The sequence below is a fragment of the Equus caballus genome, chromosome 9, assembly GCF_041296265.1.
Source record: "Equus caballus isolate H_3958 breed thoroughbred chromosome 9, TB-T2T, whole genome shotgun sequence".
Taxonomy (NCBI): Eukaryota; Metazoa; Chordata; class Mammalia; order Perissodactyla; family Equidae; genus Equus; species Equus caballus.
The window spans coordinates 56309224-56332506 of NC_091692.1; the positions used below are offsets into that span (position 1 = coordinate 56309224).

Sequence of the window (23283 nt, forward strand, 5' to 3'; positions counted from 1 at the left end):
GACCCCTGCTGCTTTTCTCCCCGAAGGTGGGACAGTTGCACGAAGTACTAGTTAGACCGGATCAATTGGAGCTGACGGAGGATTGTAAAGAAGAAACTAAGATCGACATCGAAAGCTTGTCCTCGGCGCCGCAGCTGGACCAAGCCCTCCGACAGGTGACAGCCCTGGGCCGCGCCACGCACCCCCATCCAAGCCGCCCAGGCAGCCCTCAAGCCGGCCAGCCCTACCAGGCCCCACGCCCTCGCCGGGCGGTCCACGCGCGTCCTCGGGGAGGGTGGCCAGACGCCCGGCGGCGTGGGTGGAAACCCGGCCTGGAGGCTTGGGTGGACCTTTTGGGAAGAGGTGGCTGCTCCTCTTCGCCTCCTAACCCCCAGGGTCTTGGGCCAAAATTCGCTAGTTTTCGAGTTGCCTCCTGAGTCATTCTTGAGGCCAGAGAATCAGCCGAGTTTGAATCCTAGCGCCCCCATCCCCCGGCCCAGACCGCAGATGCGTCTGTGCTCTGCCGGGGTTTGGGTCTGTGACTCAGCCCTGGGGCAGGGGGCGCTGTGGCGTAGAGGAGCGGGCGGGCCCCGCGCTGAGGGCCAGAGCCGGGCCCAGTTTAGTGGGAATCCGAAGGTGCCTGCTTGGTTTCAGGCTTCTGAACTCCTAAAGGCTCGATTCCGGTGCCCTTCTTACTTCTTCAGTCGCCTTTGTCCTGGCGCCGGGGAGGGTTTGCAGGCCCGAACATGTAGGGCTTCTCTTTGGGTCACCGTGAAACTAGTGGAATCCCCTTGCTGGAATTGAGGTGACCTAAAAACCGGCTGCCCCAGGGTGCTGGCGGGTAGTGCATTGGGGATAGGGCGGGGCGCTAAACACCTATGCACAGGTGAGTGGCGCTCTCACGGCCCCTTCGCACACTTGGTGCGAATTGTAGGAGGAAGTATCATTTCTGGGTTGTGTTCTAGGAAACGTTACCAGACTTTCCAGAAGTCTATATACTCATTACCCACAATTGTTTATCAAAAACTGGTATCTTTCTTAAGCCTGGAATATCCAAACATTTAAAAAAAAAAAAAAGGCATCAAGAAATGATGTAATCTGAAGGCAACCTGCTGATGAAATGAGACCTGACTTAAAAGTCTTGAATGGATTTATCGCAAGAATAGAGGGGGAACAGAAGGAAGAATGCATTTACTAAGTTCTTCTGTATGTAAATTGCAGGTTGATTGGAAAGCTTCCCTGTCTAAAGGAAGCAAGCAGTTTGTGGCAACAGTCTCTCTTTCTAATGTTGCCCCCAACACCGGGATCCCCCTTCAAGGCAGTTAGTGCCATTTTCTCTGGTTACAGCTAAGTGGGGCCACTTTGCAGAGTTTGTAAATCCTACATTGGTTCTGTCCCTATGTGTGTCTTGTTCTTTTCAGTTTAACCAATCAGTGAGCAATGAACTGAATATTGGGGTAGGAACCTCCTTCTGTCTCTGTACTGATGGGCAGCTTCATGTCAGGCAAATCCTACATCCTGAGGCTTCTAAGAAGGTAAGAGTGCTGGCTTCTCAAAAAATGATTTGGGGTGCCTGCAGGCTTTTCTTAAAAAAATGGTTTATCCAAGTTTCTCTATTTTAAAAACATGCATATGCTGAGTTACTGTTTCATGGGTACATAATTTCAGTTTGAGAAGATGACAAAAGGATGGTTGTGATAGTTACACAACAATGAGAGTATACTTAATGCCACTTAACTGTATACTTTAAAATTGGTAAATACTGTGTTGTGTATATTTTACCACAATAAAAAATTCAAGACACTTTCATAGAGATGTCTGAGATTACAGTAATTTTATGGATATCCCTTGGTGACTTAATAAAAACAGTTTCTGTTTTTGTTTATGGCAAGTTTCTGAGATGCTCGACAGTCTCCCTTTTCCAAAGCATATTAGCTGACTTTTTGACACTTAAAGTAACTGCAAGTAGGTAGGAGAGAACTGTATTTTAATACATTGTAATATCCCTATGCATGTGGCAAATACTTTATCCTAGAAAGGACAGAGCAAAGAAAAAACTTCAATCAAACCTTTTTCATTGTAATTCTAATAATTTTATTGAAAAGCTTTGTGCTGTAAGCACAGAGTAAAGCACTGTACTGTAAAGTAAGACAACCGTGTAATTAGTGAAACAATTAGAGCTTGCTGTGCTGTGTCTGACTTAAAGTGAATGTCCAAACTGATTGAATCTGTGTCAAAATGATAGAGTCAGCTTATCTTTCTGATATGGAAAAGAGTATGGAACAAGAAAAATACAATCTTACTGTAGATATAATGTGATTTCTATCTCTAGGAAGAACACTGAGGTCTATGAGAAAATGGAGAGCATAGACAGCAGACCCAGTGTAGCCAATCATTGCTAATATAGTTGATCTTATCAACTTAATTAGTTTGAGCTGTAAATTTTTATTGTGGTAGACAGATACTGAACTTGAAAAGGTGGAAGTAAAATATTTTTGAGGAAACTGTGCGAGGCAAGTCTTATAATGAAGGGTTTAGACTGACAATTGACATCACAAGTAAGTGAGTAGTCGTGCAATTTTTCTTTGTTTTTACTCCAGTAGGGAAAAGGGAAGAAATGAGTTAAATGGATAGTGGCTATTTTAAAAGTTTGAAGGAGAAACTCAAGTTCCTATGTCACTCTTTTTTTTACAGCAACCTTAATACTTATTTGATTAAAAAAGTGGAGTAATTTTTGTTGATTAAATGCTAGGTCAATTGCTATACCCTTGATCGAGAAATAGATACATATAAGGATTTTTTTCCCCCTCAAACTCAAGAGGAGGGATACAACTTAATCCCTTCCCTATTGGGCTGGAGGAAAACGGCTGTTTTTGTTATTTTAGATGGACTGCTTTGGATATGGGAAAACCTCCAGAGAAAAACTGAGTTACTTCTACTAGGATTTGATAAAGAAAACTAAAACAATTTAGTATCATAAAACAATTTAGTACCATGATGAAAATAATTCATTAAAGAAAAATAGGGAAAATGGGAAAACATAAAACAATCCTGCCACTCAGAAAACAATATGTTGAAGTATTTTTCTCTGATATGAACATATTTGGATATATTCTTCCAAATTTTTGTAGAAAAGCCAAACTTTTACAAGGAGCAGTCGTGCTACATTAACCTTTTAGTGTACTTTATAATTTAATATAGCATCAATATCTTTTGTAAGCACTAAATAAAATATTTTAAATGGATATAGATATTTAAGCCAATATTTTATTGCTGGACTTGAGTTATTTTCATTATAAACAGCTTTTAAATGAGCTTTTTTGTAGGTAATCTTGAGGATTCATGATTCTTTTGGTAACTATTATGAAAACTGACCATGAGACAGTGATATCTGTTTCAAATATAGCATGAGCAGCTCACATCTAATAGAATCCATTAGAGGAAGTTTGGACAGAAAGAGACATTATTGCATAGGTGTTATGGGTCACAAACATTTAAAGGTATTCATTTCCTTGACATTCTAGTGTATAAATGGGTAGAAATTCCCAGTAAGTAAAAACAGACAATTTTGAAATTTTAAGAAAAATCTAAATTTAGTTTAAAAAAAATTAATCTTTGAAAGTTATTCATTGAGGGATTTTTTTTCAGGAAAGGAATGGAACACTAGTGTAATAAATTTCTCCAGTTGAGCTTTGTTTAATAACTATAAGAATGGTTCTGGTAGCTAAGAGCAGCAGGTAGCTATTTCTCCTTTGTCTCTGAGATTTGTAATATCTTCTTTTAAATCTAATTTGAGTTGTTAGATATGGCCAGAATATTGGTAAGGAAAACTAATGTAGGACTATAATTTAGCACAAAAATAATCCTGTTCAGGTAATCAGGAATTTACTTTCTTAATCTGACTTTAATACAGAAAATATGCATTATCAGAACCCAGTATTTAAAACTACTATGTTTTATAACTGAATCCTTTGTCCAGGTGTACACTGTAAACATATGGATCTGTATGAGCACAGAGAGGGCTAAGATTGCTGCCTGAAAATACAAGTAGTCTAAAATGATTATGGCTGGAAAAGAGTGAGTTTCATCAACCAGAAATATAAAATATAACAGCCCAAATGTATTATAGCTTTAGAAGTATTTTGAATGGAATGCATAATAGATCACAAGCATTATAATCCACTACCTTAAAATAAGATGAATTTTTTTCTGTGAGACTTGTATATAGGATATAATACTGTAACAAAATAAAGTCAATCTTACATTCGATTTAAAAAAAATTTTTTTTTATTTGTGGTAAAATATACTTACACTCAATTCTTAGGTTCCTAATTATTAGGAAAACACTGAACTAAATTCATCTAGTTAACAGTGTCTACCTTGTCCTTCCTCAGAATGTATTATTGCCTGAATGCTTCTATTCCTTTTTTGATCTTCGGAAAGAATTCAAGAAGTCTTGCCCTGGTTCACCAGATATGGATAAACTGGATGTTGCAGCGATGACAGAGTGTATCCTTTAAGTAATTACCCAAGAATCATTCAAAAAGGTAGCTCCAGAAAAAATGGCAATTTAAGAAACTTTAAAACATTTTTAACTTTGTCAGTGTATGAATGAAATTGGCCTGTTTAAAATTTGTCTACTAGGCTAGTAAGAACTAATAGTACAGTTATAGGCATCTTTCAAAGTAGTTATAATTTACTGAATTTGAATAGTGACTTAGATGGACTTAGAGATGAATTTTTGTGAGTTGAACACATCCAAAATAGAATTCAATTTCAGATTATGGGAGTGGTTTGTGGTGGTTTTTTTTTTGGTTGTTGATGAATTGAATGTGAAGACTCCTTTCTTTGCTGACTCCAGGGTTTCTTGTTCTCGATTATTTTGGTTTTAGGGTTTATTTTGGCTTCTTTTGAATGGATAAGAATTTTTTTAAGTAGTGGATATATGCTCTTCACAAATGGCTGTTCATTGATATCTCTTTTAATCTTTCCTGATGATAAAATGAAGTTGGGATTTTACCTCAAATTCTTTCATTACCAAGATAGTATATCTGATGCACTATGTGTTGTAAAAGTAAATTTTATAATCACAAATCATGTAGTCATGAATGACCCATCATCTTTCAACTAGTAAGTCTTTAAAGTTCTCACTAACAAGCAATCATGTGCTAACATATCAGATGTAACACTGAGTAGTAGAAGAATTAGGTGACTTGCCCAAAGCTGCTATAAGAATCGTCATGAAATCAGATTTAAGTTACTTCCAGGAATTGTGGGTTATAGATATTTATTCTTAAACTTTCTAGTTCTTTTTCCAAAGCTAAAGTCTGGTTTTTGTTTTATTTCAGAATTTCTCTTCGTGATTGGAAAAGGTGATTTACACATTTTTCCTAACCACTTGTAAGCAGATCAAATCCATTTTATTTGCCTTCTTCATAGAAGTAATTAGCTGGAATTTTGGTTTAGCTATTGGTTAGTTACTAGTTTAGCTCCCGATAGTGCTGGGAGAAGGGTGGACTGATCTCATTTTGAGGGAATTGTAAGAATTTCATTGGAATGTTGGGACAGCAGAAAAATTCTTACTATTTGTTTTGATGGTTTGAAAATTGTATTAGTTAGCTTGGGCTGCTGTAACAAATACCATGGACTTGTTGGCTTAAACAACAGGAATTTATTTTCTCACACTTCGGGAGTCTGGCAAGTCCAAGATGAAGGTGCCAGCGTGGTCAGATTCTGGTGAGGGCTCTTTGGCTTGCAGATGGCTACCTCCTTGCTGTGTCTCACATGTATCTTTCTTTTCCTCTCTTTATAAGGCCACAGGCTTAACAGATTAGAGCCCCTTCCTTATGGCTTCATTTAACCTTAATTGCCTCCTAAACACTCTATCTCCTGATACAGTCACATTAGGGTTACGGATTCAACATAAGAATTCTGGGGAGGGACAAAATTCAGTCCATAGCAAATGCTAAACTATTTGATGCCTTGGTACAAAATAGAAAACCAAAAAAATCAGCAAATAGTGGAGGGAATGTCTAGTAAGTTCTCTTAATTTAGAAAGACAGTTTGAGTGAAAGGCAGTATATTTTAAGAATTATTTATCCCTGATTATTCAGTTGCATCTTTTATAGCAAAGAAAATCTTTTCCTAGTGACTACAGGTCAGATACTAGGAGAAATTTCCATAGCTATAAATGGGATGTTTTTGTGTTCAGGTATTTTGGTTTTCTCAATGTTTTGACAGTTTAGAGAAAGCTTATTAAAAGTTTATCCTTTTTTTTTCTCCTTGATTTCTTCTTAAGAGCATCACAAATATAAGATTTTGGGTTATTAGTAAACATTTTCAATATGGTAACCTGGGCTTGCTCTATGCTGTATTATCTACATACTAGTATATAGTAAATTCTAAAATAAAAAGTTGCATTATCTGACCTTTAGGTGAACCGGTAGGATGTTAGATGCCAATTATTTTTTCTGTAATTCCTTTCAGTCCTAGCTTTTTAACTATTTGGTGGTGGTTCTTTTCCAAGTGCCATGGATATGAAAATCAGAAATACTTGACTACAGTAAACAGATGAATTGTGAATAAAGCTGAGTTGGGCGCCATTTCAGGCACATCACACCTGCAATTTGTGGAAGGATCTCATGGCTATTAAATAATTCATTTGTTGAAAAACTAGGGAATTTTGTATTTCTTAGAGCCAACCCTGATGGTCTAATGGTTAAAATCTGGTGTTCACTGCTTCGGCGGCCCAGGTTCATTTCCTGGTCATGGAACCACACCACCCATCTGTCTGTTGCCGTGCTGTGGTGGCAGCTTACATAGAACTAGAAGGACTTACAGCTGGGATATACAACCATCCACTGGGACTTTGGGGAGGGGAAAAAGAAGGAAGACTGGGAACAGATGTTAGCTCAGGGCGAATCTTTCCCTGAAAAGCAAAATTCATTATAGCCTAATTTCTTTGGCCTTAAACTGGAAAAGTCTTAGAGTTATAGTTTTATTGCCAATCAAAAAGTGGATTTTAATTTTAAATGTTTTTATTAATGTTAAATTTGCGTGTTTCCTTCCCATTTTATTACAGCTAAGAAACGTTATTAAGCTTTCCCAGCAGTGGTTTTTATTTTACATTGCTGCTATGATCATTTTATGACTCCTATTCAGAGGAATCATTATTTCCCTGACTGGGCAACCAAAACAATTCCTCAGATCAAAAGCAATCATATCAAATTTAACTATCAACTTGTCCTTATCTATGCAAAGAGTTTCTACAACGTCTGAACTGATGAGTTAATCCTTTTCTTGCAGACCACTAAACATATTCCTTTCTAATATGGAAATTACACTGAATTTGGAAAGATAAAGATGGTCAATACTACATCCATGATGGTTTTGCCAAGTAGATGGAGAGTCATTTGCTCCTAAGGGATTATCTGTTCCACCAGGTCAATTAGCAGGGGAGGGAAAGAGACTCTTGCCAATCTTTGGAAAGGAAGAAGTAAGAGAACGTGCAGCTTCACTTCCCTGGGAAAGTTACCTTCCTCCTCCAAGCCTCACTTTACCTCAGGTATTGCCAAAGAAAAGGTTTGTAAGCCATCAGGTGCTATGTAAATGAAAAAGTATGACCACTTTGGTAAAAGAAAGGGTTGAGGAAGTTCTTGAATGCAGTTCTGGTTCTTATTTTAGCACTTATTTCCCTCTTTTGTCCTTGTGTCAGTTCTGAAACCACTTCTGGTGTTAGTATTGGGCCTCTCTGGGTTATTCCAGTTGTAGTTTTGTTACCTGCCTTTGAAGTACGCAGTCCCAGCTGGAGAGAAGACCTCATTTAGCAGGTGAACTGTGGGTGGCATTTTGTAAGCTTTTTACTTAATCAGGTGAGGTGGTGAGGGTGTGATAAGGATTGGTGCCCTCTGTGGTTTTTTTGGTTTGAGGAAGAAATTTTCTTAGATCCCTAGCGGAAATTAATAGTAGCTGTCTCCTGCTGAAAGGACATTTTGATTGTGGGACTATTTGTATAAATGACTTCTTTTATCCATTTTTTTGAAAAAGCAACCCTATTCTCCCCCCACCCCCCAAGTTGGATAGAAGTACTTCCTGCTGGTTTCTTAACCTATTGTTTGTTAGCTTTGTTATTTGTGAACTGATTTATTCTCATTAATCAAGACCTCTGCCAGTGTGTTTACTTCACTTTGCCAAGCCTCTGCTAAAGTATGGCCTTGTAAGGAGAGCAGGTGAAAGAAGAGAACTGTCAATTGAGTGCTTACTATATATTGCATCAATAGCCTCACAACAGCCCAGTGGAGGAGGTGTCACTCCCTTTTTATAGCTGGGGAAACTGAGGCTTGGAGGTTTTGTCTTAAGTTAGTTGGAAGTGCCAGCATTTGAACCTGAGTCTATCTGATGCAAAAATCCTGCTTGTTAACTAGGGGGTAGTAGTCTAGAATTCATAAATAGCATTTGAGGGTGGGGTTGGCTATTTACATAGATTATCTCCCTTATAAACTTATAGTCTGTATTTCCTGAGCACATACTGGCTAAGCTATTCAGCAGGAAAGGGAATTTAATTTTGTAAAATTTCTATCCAGTTGTGTGGGATATTGCATCCATATGTGCTGTTTGACGTTATTAGCAAATGCCATTTCACTAGTGCAGCTTTCCATTGTCAGTAAAAAAAAATCACCAAACCACTCTTGTCTGTCCATCCAAGGGTTAGTTGGTGTGTGTGTGCGTGTTTCATCACATCTTGGTGGGGGTAAAGGATACGTGTGTGTGCACATGCACGTGCTACCAACAAAATGACTTTGGCCTGTTTCTCCCCTATCTTAAAGATGGATATAATAGCCTTAATAGCACAGTGGTTAAGAACGTGAGCTCTACAGTCAGATTTATTGGGGGTGAATTTACTGCACCTCTCGGCCTTAGTTTCCCCGTCTTAGAATGGGCGTGACTCTTGTAAGGAATAATGAGATAGTATATGCAGCCACTTAGCGAGTGCCTTTCCAATGTTGACTGTGACCCTTTGAACCTCACCAGGTTGTTGGGTGTCTCAGATGAAGAAAAACAGCTCCCAATGACTTTGAAAAGGACTTCCTTATTGAAAAGGACTTCCTTATTTAAACTATTTTACACTTAAAATTTTTTTAAACTGGATATAGATCTTTTAAAGCATCAGCTACACATCAATACAGGTAAACTTCAAGGTTAATTTTGCTTCTCCAATGGTAAAATATCACGAGCGTGGTTCATGCCTGTGCTTATTCTGGTTATTTGAATAGGCCCTTTGCAATCTCACAAACATTCATTGCCCTGCTTAAAAAGCTGAGGGAGGTGCTGAATCCTACTTGGTACTTTTCTGACTATGAAAGGGATTTTAAATAGCACTAAGTGTACAGTTAAGCTGGGTTAGTAGTTGACCTTGTTAGCTGGAGTGGGGAAGAAATTATCTTTGGCATCGCATTGGCATGATGGGAGCCAAATCGGCAAATACTCGGGTTTGTGGGTCAGTAATAAGGTAAGTGACAAAAAATACTGTATATTCTTGGCCAACACTCAGTCGTTATATTAATTTTGTGTGGTTTATTTTAATTATAAAATAAATTTGCTTTCAAAATGTGAGTTTTGGAATTTCAGGATAATTTGTTTTAGGGGGCTTTAAAAGATTTGTTATAATGATGTCTACCTTTCCTAATTTATTTCATATAAATGTTTTTTCTAAAGTAAAAAATTTTCATCTCTTGTTACATTAGCCCCGTCTTCCATCTTATTTCCTTGAGGGTATAACTGAGTTGTCATTTTTGTGCTTTGTCATAATAACACCTCCTGAAGTAGGGTGCGGGCCTCATGGCCCAGTGGTTAAGTTCCCATGCTCCGCTTTGGTGGCCCAGGGTTTCGTGGGTTCTGATCCTGGGCACTGGCATGGCACCACTCATCAGGCCATGCTGAGGTGGCGTCCCACACAGCACAACCAGAGGCGGTCACAACCAGAATATACAACAGTGTGCTAGGGGGCTTTGGGAAGAAGAAGAAAAAAAAGAAGATTGGCACCTGTGCTAACATCTGTTGCCAATCTTCAATTAAATAAATAAAGATAACTTCTAAAAATAATAATAATAATACCTCCTGAAGTAATATTTGTTAGGATGAGTCTCATTCTTTTCCTCTTGGAAAGAGTAAGCTTCTGTGGAATAAGAGTTAAAACTATGGTTTCAGATTCTTTTCCCGGCATTTTGTTAGTACTGGTATAAAAAAGTTTTTGTTGCCTTGACTCGTAGTTATTTTTTTACGGTGGCATCTTGATTTGCTTCTTTGGAAGCTCACTTTAAAATATAGCAGATTATTTGTAGAACCTATTTTTTAAACTATGCAACTCATTTAATGATAATCTATCACTTCTTTCCTTCACATAATTGTAGGAAATTCAGTCATAGGTATTTTATTTTAATATCTCTGTCAATATAGGCAATTGTGTTATAAATGGAGAAGTAAACAGAGGGAGAAGAAATAAACTTGCCGTCTGTGCAGCAAAAAGTGCCTGAGTTGGAATTTTGAATTGGGATGCAATTATAATGTAGTTAGCAAGGTATTTGTTATTTTAAATGTGTAATTCTCTTAAATAGAAACAAGATTTAGTCAAAAAAGATGTTATTTACAAGTGAAAATTGGGTGTTTTGCAATCAAATGTGTCCATTTTTAGGCAGTTGGAAAAGAACTTTTTTCAGTGGGTAGGCTAATATTGATGAACTTGTCAAGTTTCTCTCTGAATTCCTCCTTCAGCTGATATAAGCATGGGTTAAATCCTAAAGTCTGTTTCACTAAAGGTGGCACTTAGGAAGATGTTCCTCCTCTTCAAATACAGGCCGAGTGTCTGGACTTCTTGAAGCTCTGTATAAATGCAGCACTTTGCTCAATTGTACCTTGAAATGTTAGTATTGTTCCCACCATGTCTGGCTCTACCCTTCCTCATTTCCTCATGGCATCTCTCGTATGTATAAAGCTGGCTAAGCCTGTTCGTGCTGTTGTGGCTGCCTCAAGGGCAGAATGAGTAAGCTGCATGAAGAGCCATAAATCAGGAGGCACAGACTCATCTTTCCTTCTCTCAAGATCAGACGTACAGTAAATAATTCGATATATAATTATAAATTGATAGGGGAAAGAACTGGTACTAAAACTTTTTTCTCACTCATCTTTATTTGTTATTCATGTTAAGTTCTGGTAGCGGCTATGGTTTAAATGAATCTTCCAAAGAGAAGGGTGTGTGTGGAAGGGGGTGGTTTGGGCATGCAGGAGGTTGGGTGACTTTTGAAAGTTGTTAGGAGCTTAGAGCTGCTGATCTTGGTGTGTGATGACTTGAAGGGAAACTTGTTGGGACGTGTTTTGTGGAACCAAGTTAGTCAAATGTCCAGAACATATTCTTAATTAAAAAGTAGAATTCAGTAAAATAATATTTCTCTACAAATCTGTCTACAGAGACAAGTACTTTACATTTTGACTTTTGCTCTATCTCTTTTACTTAGTGTTGATATATGCATTTAGAAAGCTTCTCACTAAGTATTGCCCAAAACAAAACCAATTAAGTAACTTATCTTGCTGCTGGGAATTATGTACACACAGTCAAATCAAAGCTGTCTTAGAATTCCAGCTCCATTACCCACCAGCCAGGAGACTGGGTGAGTTACAGAACTTCTCTAAATCCTTGTTTCTTCATCTGTTTGGTTTTACGCTTAGCTACCTGGCAGGGCTATTGTGAAAACTGGAGGAAATAAATGATGTTTGGCACAAAATGGTGTTTAATAGATGTCTTCATTTATGTCAATGATCTTTAGAAGTGATAGGGGCTGTGGTAGATAGAGATCAGAGGAAGGTAGGGGCCTATGCTCAGGAAATGTATAATACAGCTAAGAAGAGAGTAATATATTATAGGAATAGTATCTACTTAACTCTTTTTCTTCTTCTTTTTTTTTTTTTTTTTTGAGGAAGATCAGCACTGAGCTAACATCAGCTGCCAATCCTCCTCTTTTTGCTGAGGAAGACTGGCCCTGAGCTAACATCCGTGCCCATCTTCCTCTACTTTATATGTGGGACGCCTGCCACAGCATGGCTTGCCAAGGGGTGCCATGTCTGCACCCAGGATCCGAACTGGCAAACCTCAGGCCGCCAAAGCGGAATGTGCAAACCCAACCGCTGTACCACCGGGCTGGCCCCAGTATCTACTTAACTCTTAAATTGATGGTTGTGGCCTAGAGCAGTTAGGGAAGGCTTTGGAGCTGGGCGGGAGTTACCCAGGATCTAATTTGGTTAGGGGATTAGGGAGATAAGAAGGCTTTTAGGGGAGTTACCTGAGCAAAGGTGAGAAGGCTAGATACCTCTTGTCACTTATGGAAGAGAAAAAGCAGTTGGTTTAAAAGGAATTAACTTTCCCACTCCTTTTCCTCTAAAGCTTACTTTTTCCCCAATATTTTGTTTTGGGATAGAAAGTTATGATGTGGCAAACTCTATTACTCTATCTCTATTACTCTAGGTTAGAGGTCAGCACACCTTTTCAGTAAAGGGTCAGACAGTCAAGATTTTAGGCTTTTGTGGCCCACAGGTGGTCTCTGCTCATATTCTTTTTACAATCCTTTAAAAAGGTAAAATCCATACTTTTCTCTGGGCTGCGCAAAAAGAGGCTGAGGATTCCTGCTGTGAGCATTTTTCTTCCATGTTCCCTAAGGGTGTGTGTATCTGTCTGTCTGCTGATTGGGGTTCTAACACAGCATCACATTGGTCCTTACGCAGTGTTGCCTTGGCCAATTTTCTTCAAAATCTCTGGCCAATAATGGTCTCTTACATGTAAATGTTTTCTCTGAAGGACTGATAGATGGTAGGAGGTGAAGTTGGAGCTATTGGGAACTGTTTGCTTACCCCAGTGGTTCTGAACCTGGAGTGGTTTTGCCCACCTGGGGACATATGGCAATGTCTAGAGACATTTTAATTATCGTAACTGTGTGGTAGGTAGAGGCCAGCATAGTATTAAAAATCCTATGGTACACAGGAACTGCCCCCCCAACCCCGCTGACAAAGAATTATCTACCCTACATGCCAATAGTGCCAAGGTTGAGAAACTGGCTTATACAATGAGATTGGTCTCCATTTCTTGGATCCTGTGCCACTGTAGGCCCTGACAAAACTCAAAGTGTTATTAGACTTGCAGGATTCCAGATGATTGTTCAGTCGCAGAGTTTGCATGATAAACTATGGCTAGTCACAGCTAATCTTAGTTCTGTAAGGATCCTGAAAGCACTGCCCGCACCCCGCCCCCCCCCCCCCCCCGAAAATTTAGCACAGTTGTCTTCATTTTAATGACCGCAATTGGTGGTCATTGCTCTGTTGCTTGAACATCTCTGGGATTGATTTTCTTATCCCTCAATAGGCACACATTTATTTCATCACTAGATGAGGTAGAGTGGGATTGTGGAGATAAAATTACTTACCGTTTTAGCTCTATGATTCTCCTATGAGTATACAAATAGGCATCTGGTGAGTTCAGATGTTTGAGTCATAAATGTGACCCTCCAAGTGTGATTATTGAGGGTTATGAAAGTTGGTCACCTGAGGGCTCTAGGAAGAAGGGAGAGGACATCACTTGTTAAATGCCTGCTTTGTGGCCTGGGCTTGTTTTACCTCATTTAATCTTCACAAGAAAGCCCAGGGAAGTAAAGGTTATCACAGCTTTGGCTTTACAGATAAGCTAAAGTTTAGTAGGGTTAAGTAATTTGCCAAGGAACATATGGCTGCATTTCTACACATAGTATAATTGAACTACAGAGGAATGTAGCTAGTTGAGGGAAAACACAAAAATTAATTTGCCTAGTGCAGTGGGAAAGCAAAGCAATGTCTCTTTACTGGAGAAAGGAAGGAGGAAGCTAGGAGATGAAACAAAGGGATTTTGAATTGACAATGGAAAAGGATATTACTCTTTGAATTAACTCTTCAGATGACTGGCTTTAATTCTTGGTGAGAGGGAGCTCTTTGAATTGTTTTAACATTGTATCCTCTGAGTTTGCAGTTAAATAGAACACAAGGACTTTTTCTTAATATCTGTCTTCATATTTTACCTTTATAAAATACCAGTGATAAAACTATAAAATAAGGCAAACATTCTAATAACCACCACTTAGATGGCTGTTTTCATTTTAAACTCAAGAAAAAATAGAGTCCTATAGTACTATCTGTTATATGCATTGTACTACATCACAAAATTCATGCAAATTTATACATAATACAAAGTATGACTATAGCACTGAAACATAAACATAAAGAAATTAAGCATTTCAATGACTGTTAGCTTCCTAAAGTAACTATTTTGACAAAGATACAAGCTTAGAGAGTTTGCAAATTTGTAAAACTTGATGAAAATCTCTTTTGGTTTCACACTCAAACCCAATTTGAGCCATGCATTTCTTAAAAGCCCCGTTTCGTGGCTTACCCAAACAGTGTACTCACTTGATCAAGAGCTACAGCAGCCAATGTTGGCTCTGACTGCTTGAATTCTTTCTACAAATTTACTCATAAAGGTCAAGCATTTGCTGCCATCCAAGATGGTTATACTGTGGGGCTCCAAAAACCTAGAAGGAAAGTTTGAGTAAAAGTGACATAGAAATAGTGTCGTCAGTAATCTGAGGCGTCTTAAACGTTTATTAGGCTAAAAGTAGCCATTTATACCTCATGGTCTTGACTGATGTAACCATATCTTTAGTCATCATGGTCATTGCCTTTTGTGTGCTGGGAAGATAGACAGAATGAAGGATTTTGTTAACTTTGTTGCATACTTCATGGTTTGAAACCAGAAAAAGTGCTCAGTATTCATGCATTTCCTACTACTCTGTAAACAGAAATTTGATTACTGGTAGTACTTCAGGATAGGGTTGATTGGCCATTTTACCCAAGAGGGCAATTGGAGACTTAGGAGGTGTGGGTGAATTCCCAACTGACGGGAAGCAGCCATTCTGAGATTTCAAACAATTGCCGATCTAGATGCATTTTACTTGTCATCTTTCTTGCTCCATGTGATTGTAATTTTGCCTTAGAAGCAATCTTATTTTACCTCCCCAAAATGTTTCCTTAACTTAATCTCCCAGATTTACATTTTGAGAAGAATAGCTCAGTTTCCCGGTATGGAGCCTCTCAAGTTGAAGATATGGGGAATATAATTTTAGCAATGATTTCAGAGCCTTATAGTAAGTATTGCTCTTGTAAAAACACAGACATAGAATTTGATCCTACCCTCTTCCCCTCACCTATACTTTTGAATTTCCTACCACAGCTTTGTCTCTCTAAAAGCTAAAATGATGACCTATATGTTCTCATTTTTAGACCACAAGTTTTCAGATCCTGAGAGAGTAAATTACAAATTTGAAAGTGGCACTTGGTAAGCACTCAACTACTATTCCATCTGAGCCCTTAGATTTGTTTTTATTCATATTGTGATATTTAACTCCCCTTATGTTTTAGTAACTTTACTAAACCTTTTGGCATCCATTTTTTAATATTGGGTTAATTTATAAAAGAAGAGTATATTTTAAAGTAAGCTTGGATGTTGGGATTAACATTTAATGAAATATCTGCATCCTTGGTCATTGTGGCCCTAGGTACATTATGTGTTCGCATCTGTGATTCTTATTTTAGCCTCTCTGAACTGTCCATCCTCTCACTGGAAAACTTCCAAAGGAAAAATCATAGGTTTTAAAAGAGTTCACAAGATTTTTACTGAGATAATTTTAAGTATGTTCTATCAGCATTGACTTTAAAGCAAAGGAAATAACTGAGGAGGAGTATGAAATGGTGGTATCTCTGTTTGTGATCACAGGGAGACCTGTTTCAGTTTGTGATTCACTGTAGTGAATTGCGTGAGATTGCCTGGTGCCTAAAGTGAATAGAATCATCTGACATCTTCGCTCATAGAGAGACTTTGAAGCCTATTTAGTTGTGGAGAAAGTGAGTCATTAGGAAAATGTCCTAGGAGTACTGGAAATATGAATATGGGAGGAATAAAACATCTAATGTAGTTAAGATATATAATAGATGATTTGCAAATGACTCATTAAGGTGTGGGGACTCCCAAGCATTTCCATAAACACTCTCTGAAGGCTCTCATGTTTGCTCCCCTGTTTAATAGGGGAGATAATTTAATGGCAGACTTCTGACCACGTGCTCACATTCCTGATGTGAGTTAATTGCCAGCTTTATACGGATCCTAAATTTTGCTGTCAAACTGGATTTAAACCCTACTTGTGTACTGGCTACCTCTGAGAGTGAATTTAAACCTATCATTCTTGGTTCTAGGAACTTACAGGCCATCAGGGTATTGGGAGACTTTGCTTCCTATGAATTGATCCTGGATCCTTTAGCATTTGTGGCAAGCAGGCAGCAACTTGATGGAGATAGATGGTTTGCTGGGTGAGCCAGCTGTGTTGGACCTGCATGGGCAGTCACCTTTCTATAGTAAACTGCCTAAAGAATTCTTTGAACTGTGACCAGATAATTTTTGAGGTTGTGAGGTAAATCAGGCAGTATTACAAGTCTGTCTGAACTCCAAATAAATAATACCTCATGTGTAAATAGGCAAATTGTCTTATTAGGGGGTCAGACTCACTAGTGTCAATCAGGCAACCTGAAGTTTTGCTTGATCCACAGCAGCAAGATGGAACTTATTGATGACAACACTGTAGTTCGGGCACGAGGTTTACCATGGCAGTCTTCGGATCAAGATATCGCAAGATTCTTCAAAGGACTCAATATTGCCAAGTTGGTTTTCTTTAGTCTTATTTTACTTAATAATCCCAAAGGGAGGATGGGTTCCCTATTATGTTTTGCTCACTGTATTTTTTTTCCCCTATGTCTATCCTATCTGTTCTATTCTTTTCAAAGGGGTGGTGCAGCACTTTGTCTCAATGCCCAGGGTCGAAGGAATGGAGAAGCTCTGGTTAGGTTTGTAAGTGAGGAGCACAGAGACCTAGCACTACAGAGGCACAAACATCACATGGGGACCCGGTACATTGAGGTATGTCCTCAAAACCTGAGACCCTTGATGTCTTGAATGAGTGTTAACATTAGAAGACTCAGAAACTGTATTTAATTTCTTTTTCTTTTCTTAGGTTTACAAAGCAACAGGTGAAGATTTTCTTAAAATTGCTGGTGGTGAGTACCTTTTATATAATGTGGCTATAAGAAGAATCTTAAATAAATAGGATCATGAATGGTTTTTATTTCTCAATGAAATGTAGGAATTGATTTTTTTTTTTTTTTAAATGGAAGGCAGAAATGTCCAATAGTATCAGTGAGTGTAATATATAACACTTGCCCTAAGGCTTGAGTCAATCAACTGTAGTTAAATAGCCATTAAAAATAGTACTATACAGAGGTGAAAGGGTCATATAAAGTTGTGCACAAAGGGAAAGAGTAGTTCTTGTAAGAAATTAAATAGTCTGAAAACTACTTTGAAACAGCCACACCAGAATACCTAGAGTTGTTGCATATGTGCTTCTAGTTTTTCTCTTAAACTTCCTTAACTCATCAGTGGCCAGGAAGATGGTAGTTTTCTGGCTTCTGATATTTTTGGATATGTAGTGTTTGCAGTAATATGGTCAGAAAGAAAGGGAACAGATATAGTCTTTGTCCAATTCTTGAGTGATTTGTAACTTTAAAACCTGAAAGTAACAGGTGCATAAAAAATATTAACTGGTCTTTCCGACAGATTTCTTTCTATACAGGTAATTACTTTTAAGTTTCTATTGCTTTGTTCATACTGCTTTGTAACTTCCTTTCTCCTTTTAGTTTATTATGAATATCTTCCTATATTACTCAGTTTTCAACACTGTATTACAAGTGTTAATTGCTATACAATGTTACATGTACCGTACATTTTTCTTAAACATCCCTGTTGGGCATTTAGCGCTTCTTTCCATCTCTTCACTCTAAGTATGTTGCAGTGAATAATTTTGTATCTCTGTATACGCCACTCGTTAGGATAAATCTCTAAAAGTAAGAGAGCTGAATCAAAGAATCTGTGTGGACCTTTTAAGAGGCTTTTGACACCTATTGCCAAAATATACTTAAATCCAGAGAATTTAAATGCGTTTAAATACAGAGGACGTTTGTATCCCTGCATTATATAACCCTGGTGAAAATCTCTCTGACTGTAGAACTTATAGTAAAAGCATCCTCTTTGCACAATTTGCTGGTATATTTCTATTCTGGTACTTATTTCTTTAGATAAACGAAGGCCTCCAAATTCAGAGCTTCAAGTTTCATAGTGTTTCCAAAGTTCCAAAGCAATGTTTGATATTGGTTGGGGATAAAGTATATTTGGATTTGCTATGGTTCTGAGGTTCCATGGTATGTAACATTGTAAACTGCAGATGGCAAAGTTAACTAATAACTCACATTAATGCCTGGGATTTCATGGTATGTGGGCAGTATGATAACAGTTTACTCTTAAGGGAAAATGTTACAGTGTATGAGTTTCAAGGATGTGCATATGAGTATTTGCTACATGGCAGTACTGTACAGAATGCTTTCTGTTTGGCAGAATGTTGATAAATGTTGAAACTGGTTGCCAAGTATGTTCATTATACTCTTCTCTTTGCTTGGGTATGTTTGAACTTTTATTTCTCAATAAAAAGTAAATCAGGAATATAATAACAAAAATCAGCAAAGTGCTTTATATGTAATAACTTATTTAATTATCATAATTTATGAGGTAGGTAATTTTACCCCCATTTTACAGATGAGGAAACTAAGACACAGAGGTTAAACTTGACTAAGATCATACTCTAGTAGCCAAGATTGGACCTAGGCGTTCTAGCTCCAGGACCTGTGCCCTTACCCACTGTGATTACTTACTGCCTCTCCATAAGAGGCATACAGTGGTTGAACCATGCTTTAATTATCTGACCACCTTTCTAAATCAAGAGAGGTGTTTTATGACAGTGGTGGGGGAAAGTTTCTAATTTATAGGAAGAGAATTCTGATTCCTGGGATGTTATGAATTCAGTGGGAGTGTGGGTTTTAATTATGAACTCAAGATGTTGCCAAGAATTTTACCATTTTAAATTTGGTAAAGTTGATATCTTAACCATTTCTCCCCATGCTTTCCTGATGTTTGTATTCCACAGGTACATCCAATGAAGTAGCCCAATTTCTCTCCAAAGAAAATCAAGTCATTGTCCGCATGCGGGGGCTCCCTTTCACAGCCACAGCTGATGAAGTGGTGGCCTTCTTTGGACAGCATTGCCCCATCACTGGGGGGAAGGAAGGCATCCTCTTTGTTACCTACCCAGACGGTAGACCAACAGGGGATGCTTTTGTCCTTTTTGCCTGTGAGGAATATGCACAGAATGCATTGAGGAAGCATAAGGACTTGTTGGGTAAAAGATACATTGAACTCTTCAGGAGCACAGCAGCTGAAGTTCAGCAGGTTGGTTTTTAAAAGAATGTTGATGGCTTTGCGTGAATTTCCTTTCTTTATTTCCGAGAACAATCCTACATTATTCACTGCATTAAAATAAAACTTGGAAGATACAAAAAGTGTAAATGCATGAAAAAAATCTCATTCTTAACCAAAAGATAGCCATTATTATCTTGTATACACACAGAAAAAATATTATGTGTTTTTATATAACTGGAATACTGCTATAGATATACTTTTATATTCTGTTTGAAAACTACATATCTTGAATGATTACCCATGTCTAAAAATTCATCTTTAAGTTAATATTAGGTCTCACAGAGTACATAATTTATTTACAAATTCCACTGTACATGTGGAGTTTTTGTCCTCCCGTATGAGAAATTTCTTGGGCTGGCCCTGTTGCCTAGTGGGTGAGTTCCATGTTCTCTGCTTCGGCGGCCTGGGTTTGGTTCCAGGGCACAGAGCTACACCATTCATCGGCGGCCATGCTGTGGCAGCAATCCACATACAAAAACAGAGGAAGATTAGCACAGATGTTAGCTTAGGGTGAATCTTCCTTAAGCAAAAAGGAAGACTGGCAACAGATGTTAACTGCAGGGCAAGTCATCATCAGCAAAAAGAAAAAAAAATTCTTGATAAACTTGCTTATAAAGTCTGTTTCTGATTGATTTCTTTAGCGCTGGCTAGAGGGGTGTGAGCTTTTAAGATTTTTAATGTCTTGCTAAATTTATTTCCCAAAATGATTGATCAGTTCCATATTGCTGGTGAAAATGTGAAGTACCCTTTCGTCCTGTTACTACCTTTCAGAACTCAGAGTTGTTTTTGAGGCACAATGGGAAAATTAGTTCCCCAGAATGTGCTAAGATCCAGGCATAAAACTGTTTTTAGGGTCTCAAGCCTTTTGACTGTTCTTGAGTTACTGGCTGAACATTCTTCTTCAAGGGTTAGTTCGTGTTTCCTTTTAACTGAGACCATGTAGACTGCTTCACATGGCTCTTCCAACTTACTCTGCTTGGATCCCATGGTAGAACAGAGTCACTTTTATGATTCCTTTGGTCTTTTTTTTTTTTTACAAGCACTAGGATACTGACTCTACTGTTATTTCTGTGAGTTCATAAAATGATTTTGCCTAGCTTCTGCAAACCCCATTTTATATTAATATTTAAAATAATTGCCCAAAGTTAAAAAGAACCTTTTGCCTTCTAGGTTACCAAAATTATTTTTTTTCTTTCAGAGATTGGCACCTGAGCTAACATCTGTTGCCAATCTTCTTCTTCTTCTTTTTCTTCTTCTTCTTCTCCCCAAAGCCCCAGAGTACATAGTTGTATATTCTAGTTGTAGGTCCTTATGGTTGTGCTATGTGGACGCCACCTCAGCATGGCTTGATGAGCAGTGCCACGTCCGCGCCTAGGATCTGAACCGGTGCAACCCCAGGATGCCGCAGCAGAGCACACTAACTTAACCACTCAGCCATGGGGCCGGCCCCCAAAATGATTTTTATATCTAGAATAAATATCGGTGAACTTTAAGTTAGTTATGCATTCTGTTGTATCAATGCTCTTGAACCCTAGACTCTGAATATATTTGCAGTTAAACAATTCTGTACCTTGTTGAAAATAAGTATCATAAATTCTGTATCTAAAATATGCTAAACATGCTTGAGGCTTTAAACGTTATATACATCTGTCCCAAACTAGAGGGGGAAAAAATGAGACTTTCTATCTTTAATCGGAAGAACAGTTTTTATGGAAATCATGGCCTAGAATGGACCACCTCAGGGCTTGGCTACTGTATATTGGTAGGTTTGGGTACAAGCAAATGCTGCCTCTTTATGGCTTTACCAAAAGGTGGTTTTGGGTATTGATGAGCTTCCTCTTCAGCGCCCATCCCTACTGACTTACTTAACAAATGTTGAAATGGTCATAGGCTATGCACTGTCTTCTTGTCATTATTAACAATCGTTTTGATCAATAACTATGGAACTGTAACTATTGCTCACCTCCTATTTGGCAGGTACTATAAGGTTCTTGACCATTTCCTCTCCCAAGTTTGTCTATAATCACATTTCTATTCGTGTTCATCCTCTAATGTTTGTGCTGTGTCTGGACAGTCTGTACAATTTTTAAAGGCCTTGCCTCTTTGTCATGAAATTTCTTTGGCTGTGTTGTCTTCTTTGATTTTCATCACCTTTTATTTAGATAGCAACTGGAGAGGGTGTGAGTGAGGAAATTAGGGTAAATTTTTGGGAGGGATTCAATTCTTGTGTATTTTCAGTTCATGGGATGATGAAGGCTACCGTGGTAAGTTGTTCAAAATACCTAGGGATGCTCTCCATGGTATTTGCACAAGGACCTCCTAGTAGTATGAACTAGGAGGCATGTCCTAAACTGAGACAAAAGTCGACAAGAACCTTGTAATACGAGTTTTGCCTGGGAGTAATCCTTTCTCCAAAATGTATCTGACCTCTCATCCATTCTCAAGATGGCTGAACTCCATGAATTTAAAAGATAGTCGAGATCCTCTGTCTTACAACTTTCTCAAATTCACGCAGAAACTAAGTAATTATTTTCATGGTAACTAAATAATTTTTTTCTCTTTTACATTCAGCCATTCTGTCTTGAGCTTTATATATCATTATACATGTGGCATTATATTTTAATATAACCCAGAGTCATTGTTTGACCTGTGGTTCCTTACTAGGTCATTCTCTTTCTTTGGATTTGGAGGAGGAATGTGAAGATGATATTAAGGGAAACACTGTACTTAGTGAAATGAAATCTAATAGATTGCTACAAAAGTCTACATTTTAACAATATGTCCAGATTTTTATGAAGGTGACGGACTTGAAGGATATTTGTCCCAAGGCAGATAGTGATGCATCTGTCTAGTAGACAAATCTTTAATCTAAGCACACTGTGTTGTGTGTGGTGTATGCCTCAGCATGCATTTGACAAAAGTGGGTATGATGCTTTCCAAGGTGAAAAGCATGAGTCCCTTTCTCTATGAGTGCTTCTAAACTTTAATATGCCTATGAATCACCTGGGGATCCTGTTAAAACGCAGATTCATATGGACTAGGTCTGGGGTGGAGCTGAGATCATGCATTTCTAACAGGCTCCCCAGTGATGCCAGTGCTGATCTGCAGACAGCATTGGAGGAGCAAGGCTCTAAATCACTTCTGTTTTGCTTTGAGTACAGGTGCTGAATCGATTCTCCTCGGCCCCTCTCATTCCACTTCCAACCCCTCCCATTATTCCAGTACTACCTCAGCAATTTGTGCCTCCTACAAATGTTAGAGACTGTATACGCCTTCGAGGTCTTCCCTACGCGGCCACAATTGAGGATATCCTGGACTTTCTGGGGGAGTTTTCCACAGACATTCGAACTCACGGGGTTCATATGGTATTGAATCACCAGGTAAGAAAGTTGCTTATTGGAAAACTGATTTGCTTATTCTTCTCAAAAACTCTTCCAATAAAAAAGTACAAATGTTCAGCAGTAGTATACTAAGTCTTAAAGGAAAGCTTTAGCTATAAATGCAATAGGTCTTTAGGATGAACTCCACAAAGAATGCTATCATTGGTATGGTATTCAAATTCAGCTCTGATTCTGTCATCACATATATCCATCAAATTATCAATAGCACCAGGTAGGAGACAAATACATTATCAGTCTAATACAACGTTTTACTGTTGCAACTACTGAACTCTGTAACTCGGCTGTTGTAGTGTAAAAGCAATCATTGACAATATATAAATCAATGAGCGTGTCTGTGTTCCAGAGTGTTTTGTATCCATAGACTGTTTAGAAATGCCTTATTCCATATATATATGTTAGGCATCAAATTACATTCAGTAGAGT

At 38.2% G+C, this 23283-nt stretch overlaps 1 protein-coding gene across 17 annotated transcripts in view; it reads left to right on the forward strand.

Annotated features, from left to right (window-relative positions):
• The window catches only part of ESRP1 (epithelial splicing regulatory protein 1), a 56746-nt gene that overhangs the window by 3025 nt on the left and 30438 nt on the right, over positions 1–23283 (forward strand). For all 17 annotated transcript variants that reach the window (XM_070222336.1, XM_005613206.4, XM_005613203.4 and 14 more), the window contains 10 exons: positions 27–155; positions 1401–1514; positions 4374–4488; positions 15093–15191; positions 15328–15382; positions 16648–16758; positions 16882–17014; positions 17109–17151; positions 19128–19429; positions 22621–22839. In XM_070222336.1, the coding sequence (XP_070078437.1) occupies positions 27–155; positions 1401–1514; positions 4374–4488; positions 15093–15191; positions 15328–15382; positions 16648–16758; positions 16882–17014; positions 17109–17151; positions 19128–19429; positions 22621–22839 (1320 nt within the window). The remainder of the gene's footprint in view (positions 1–26; positions 156–1400; positions 1515–4373; positions 4489–15092; positions 15192–15327; positions 15383–16647; positions 16759–16881; positions 17015–17108; positions 17152–19127; positions 19430–22620; positions 22840–23283) is intronic.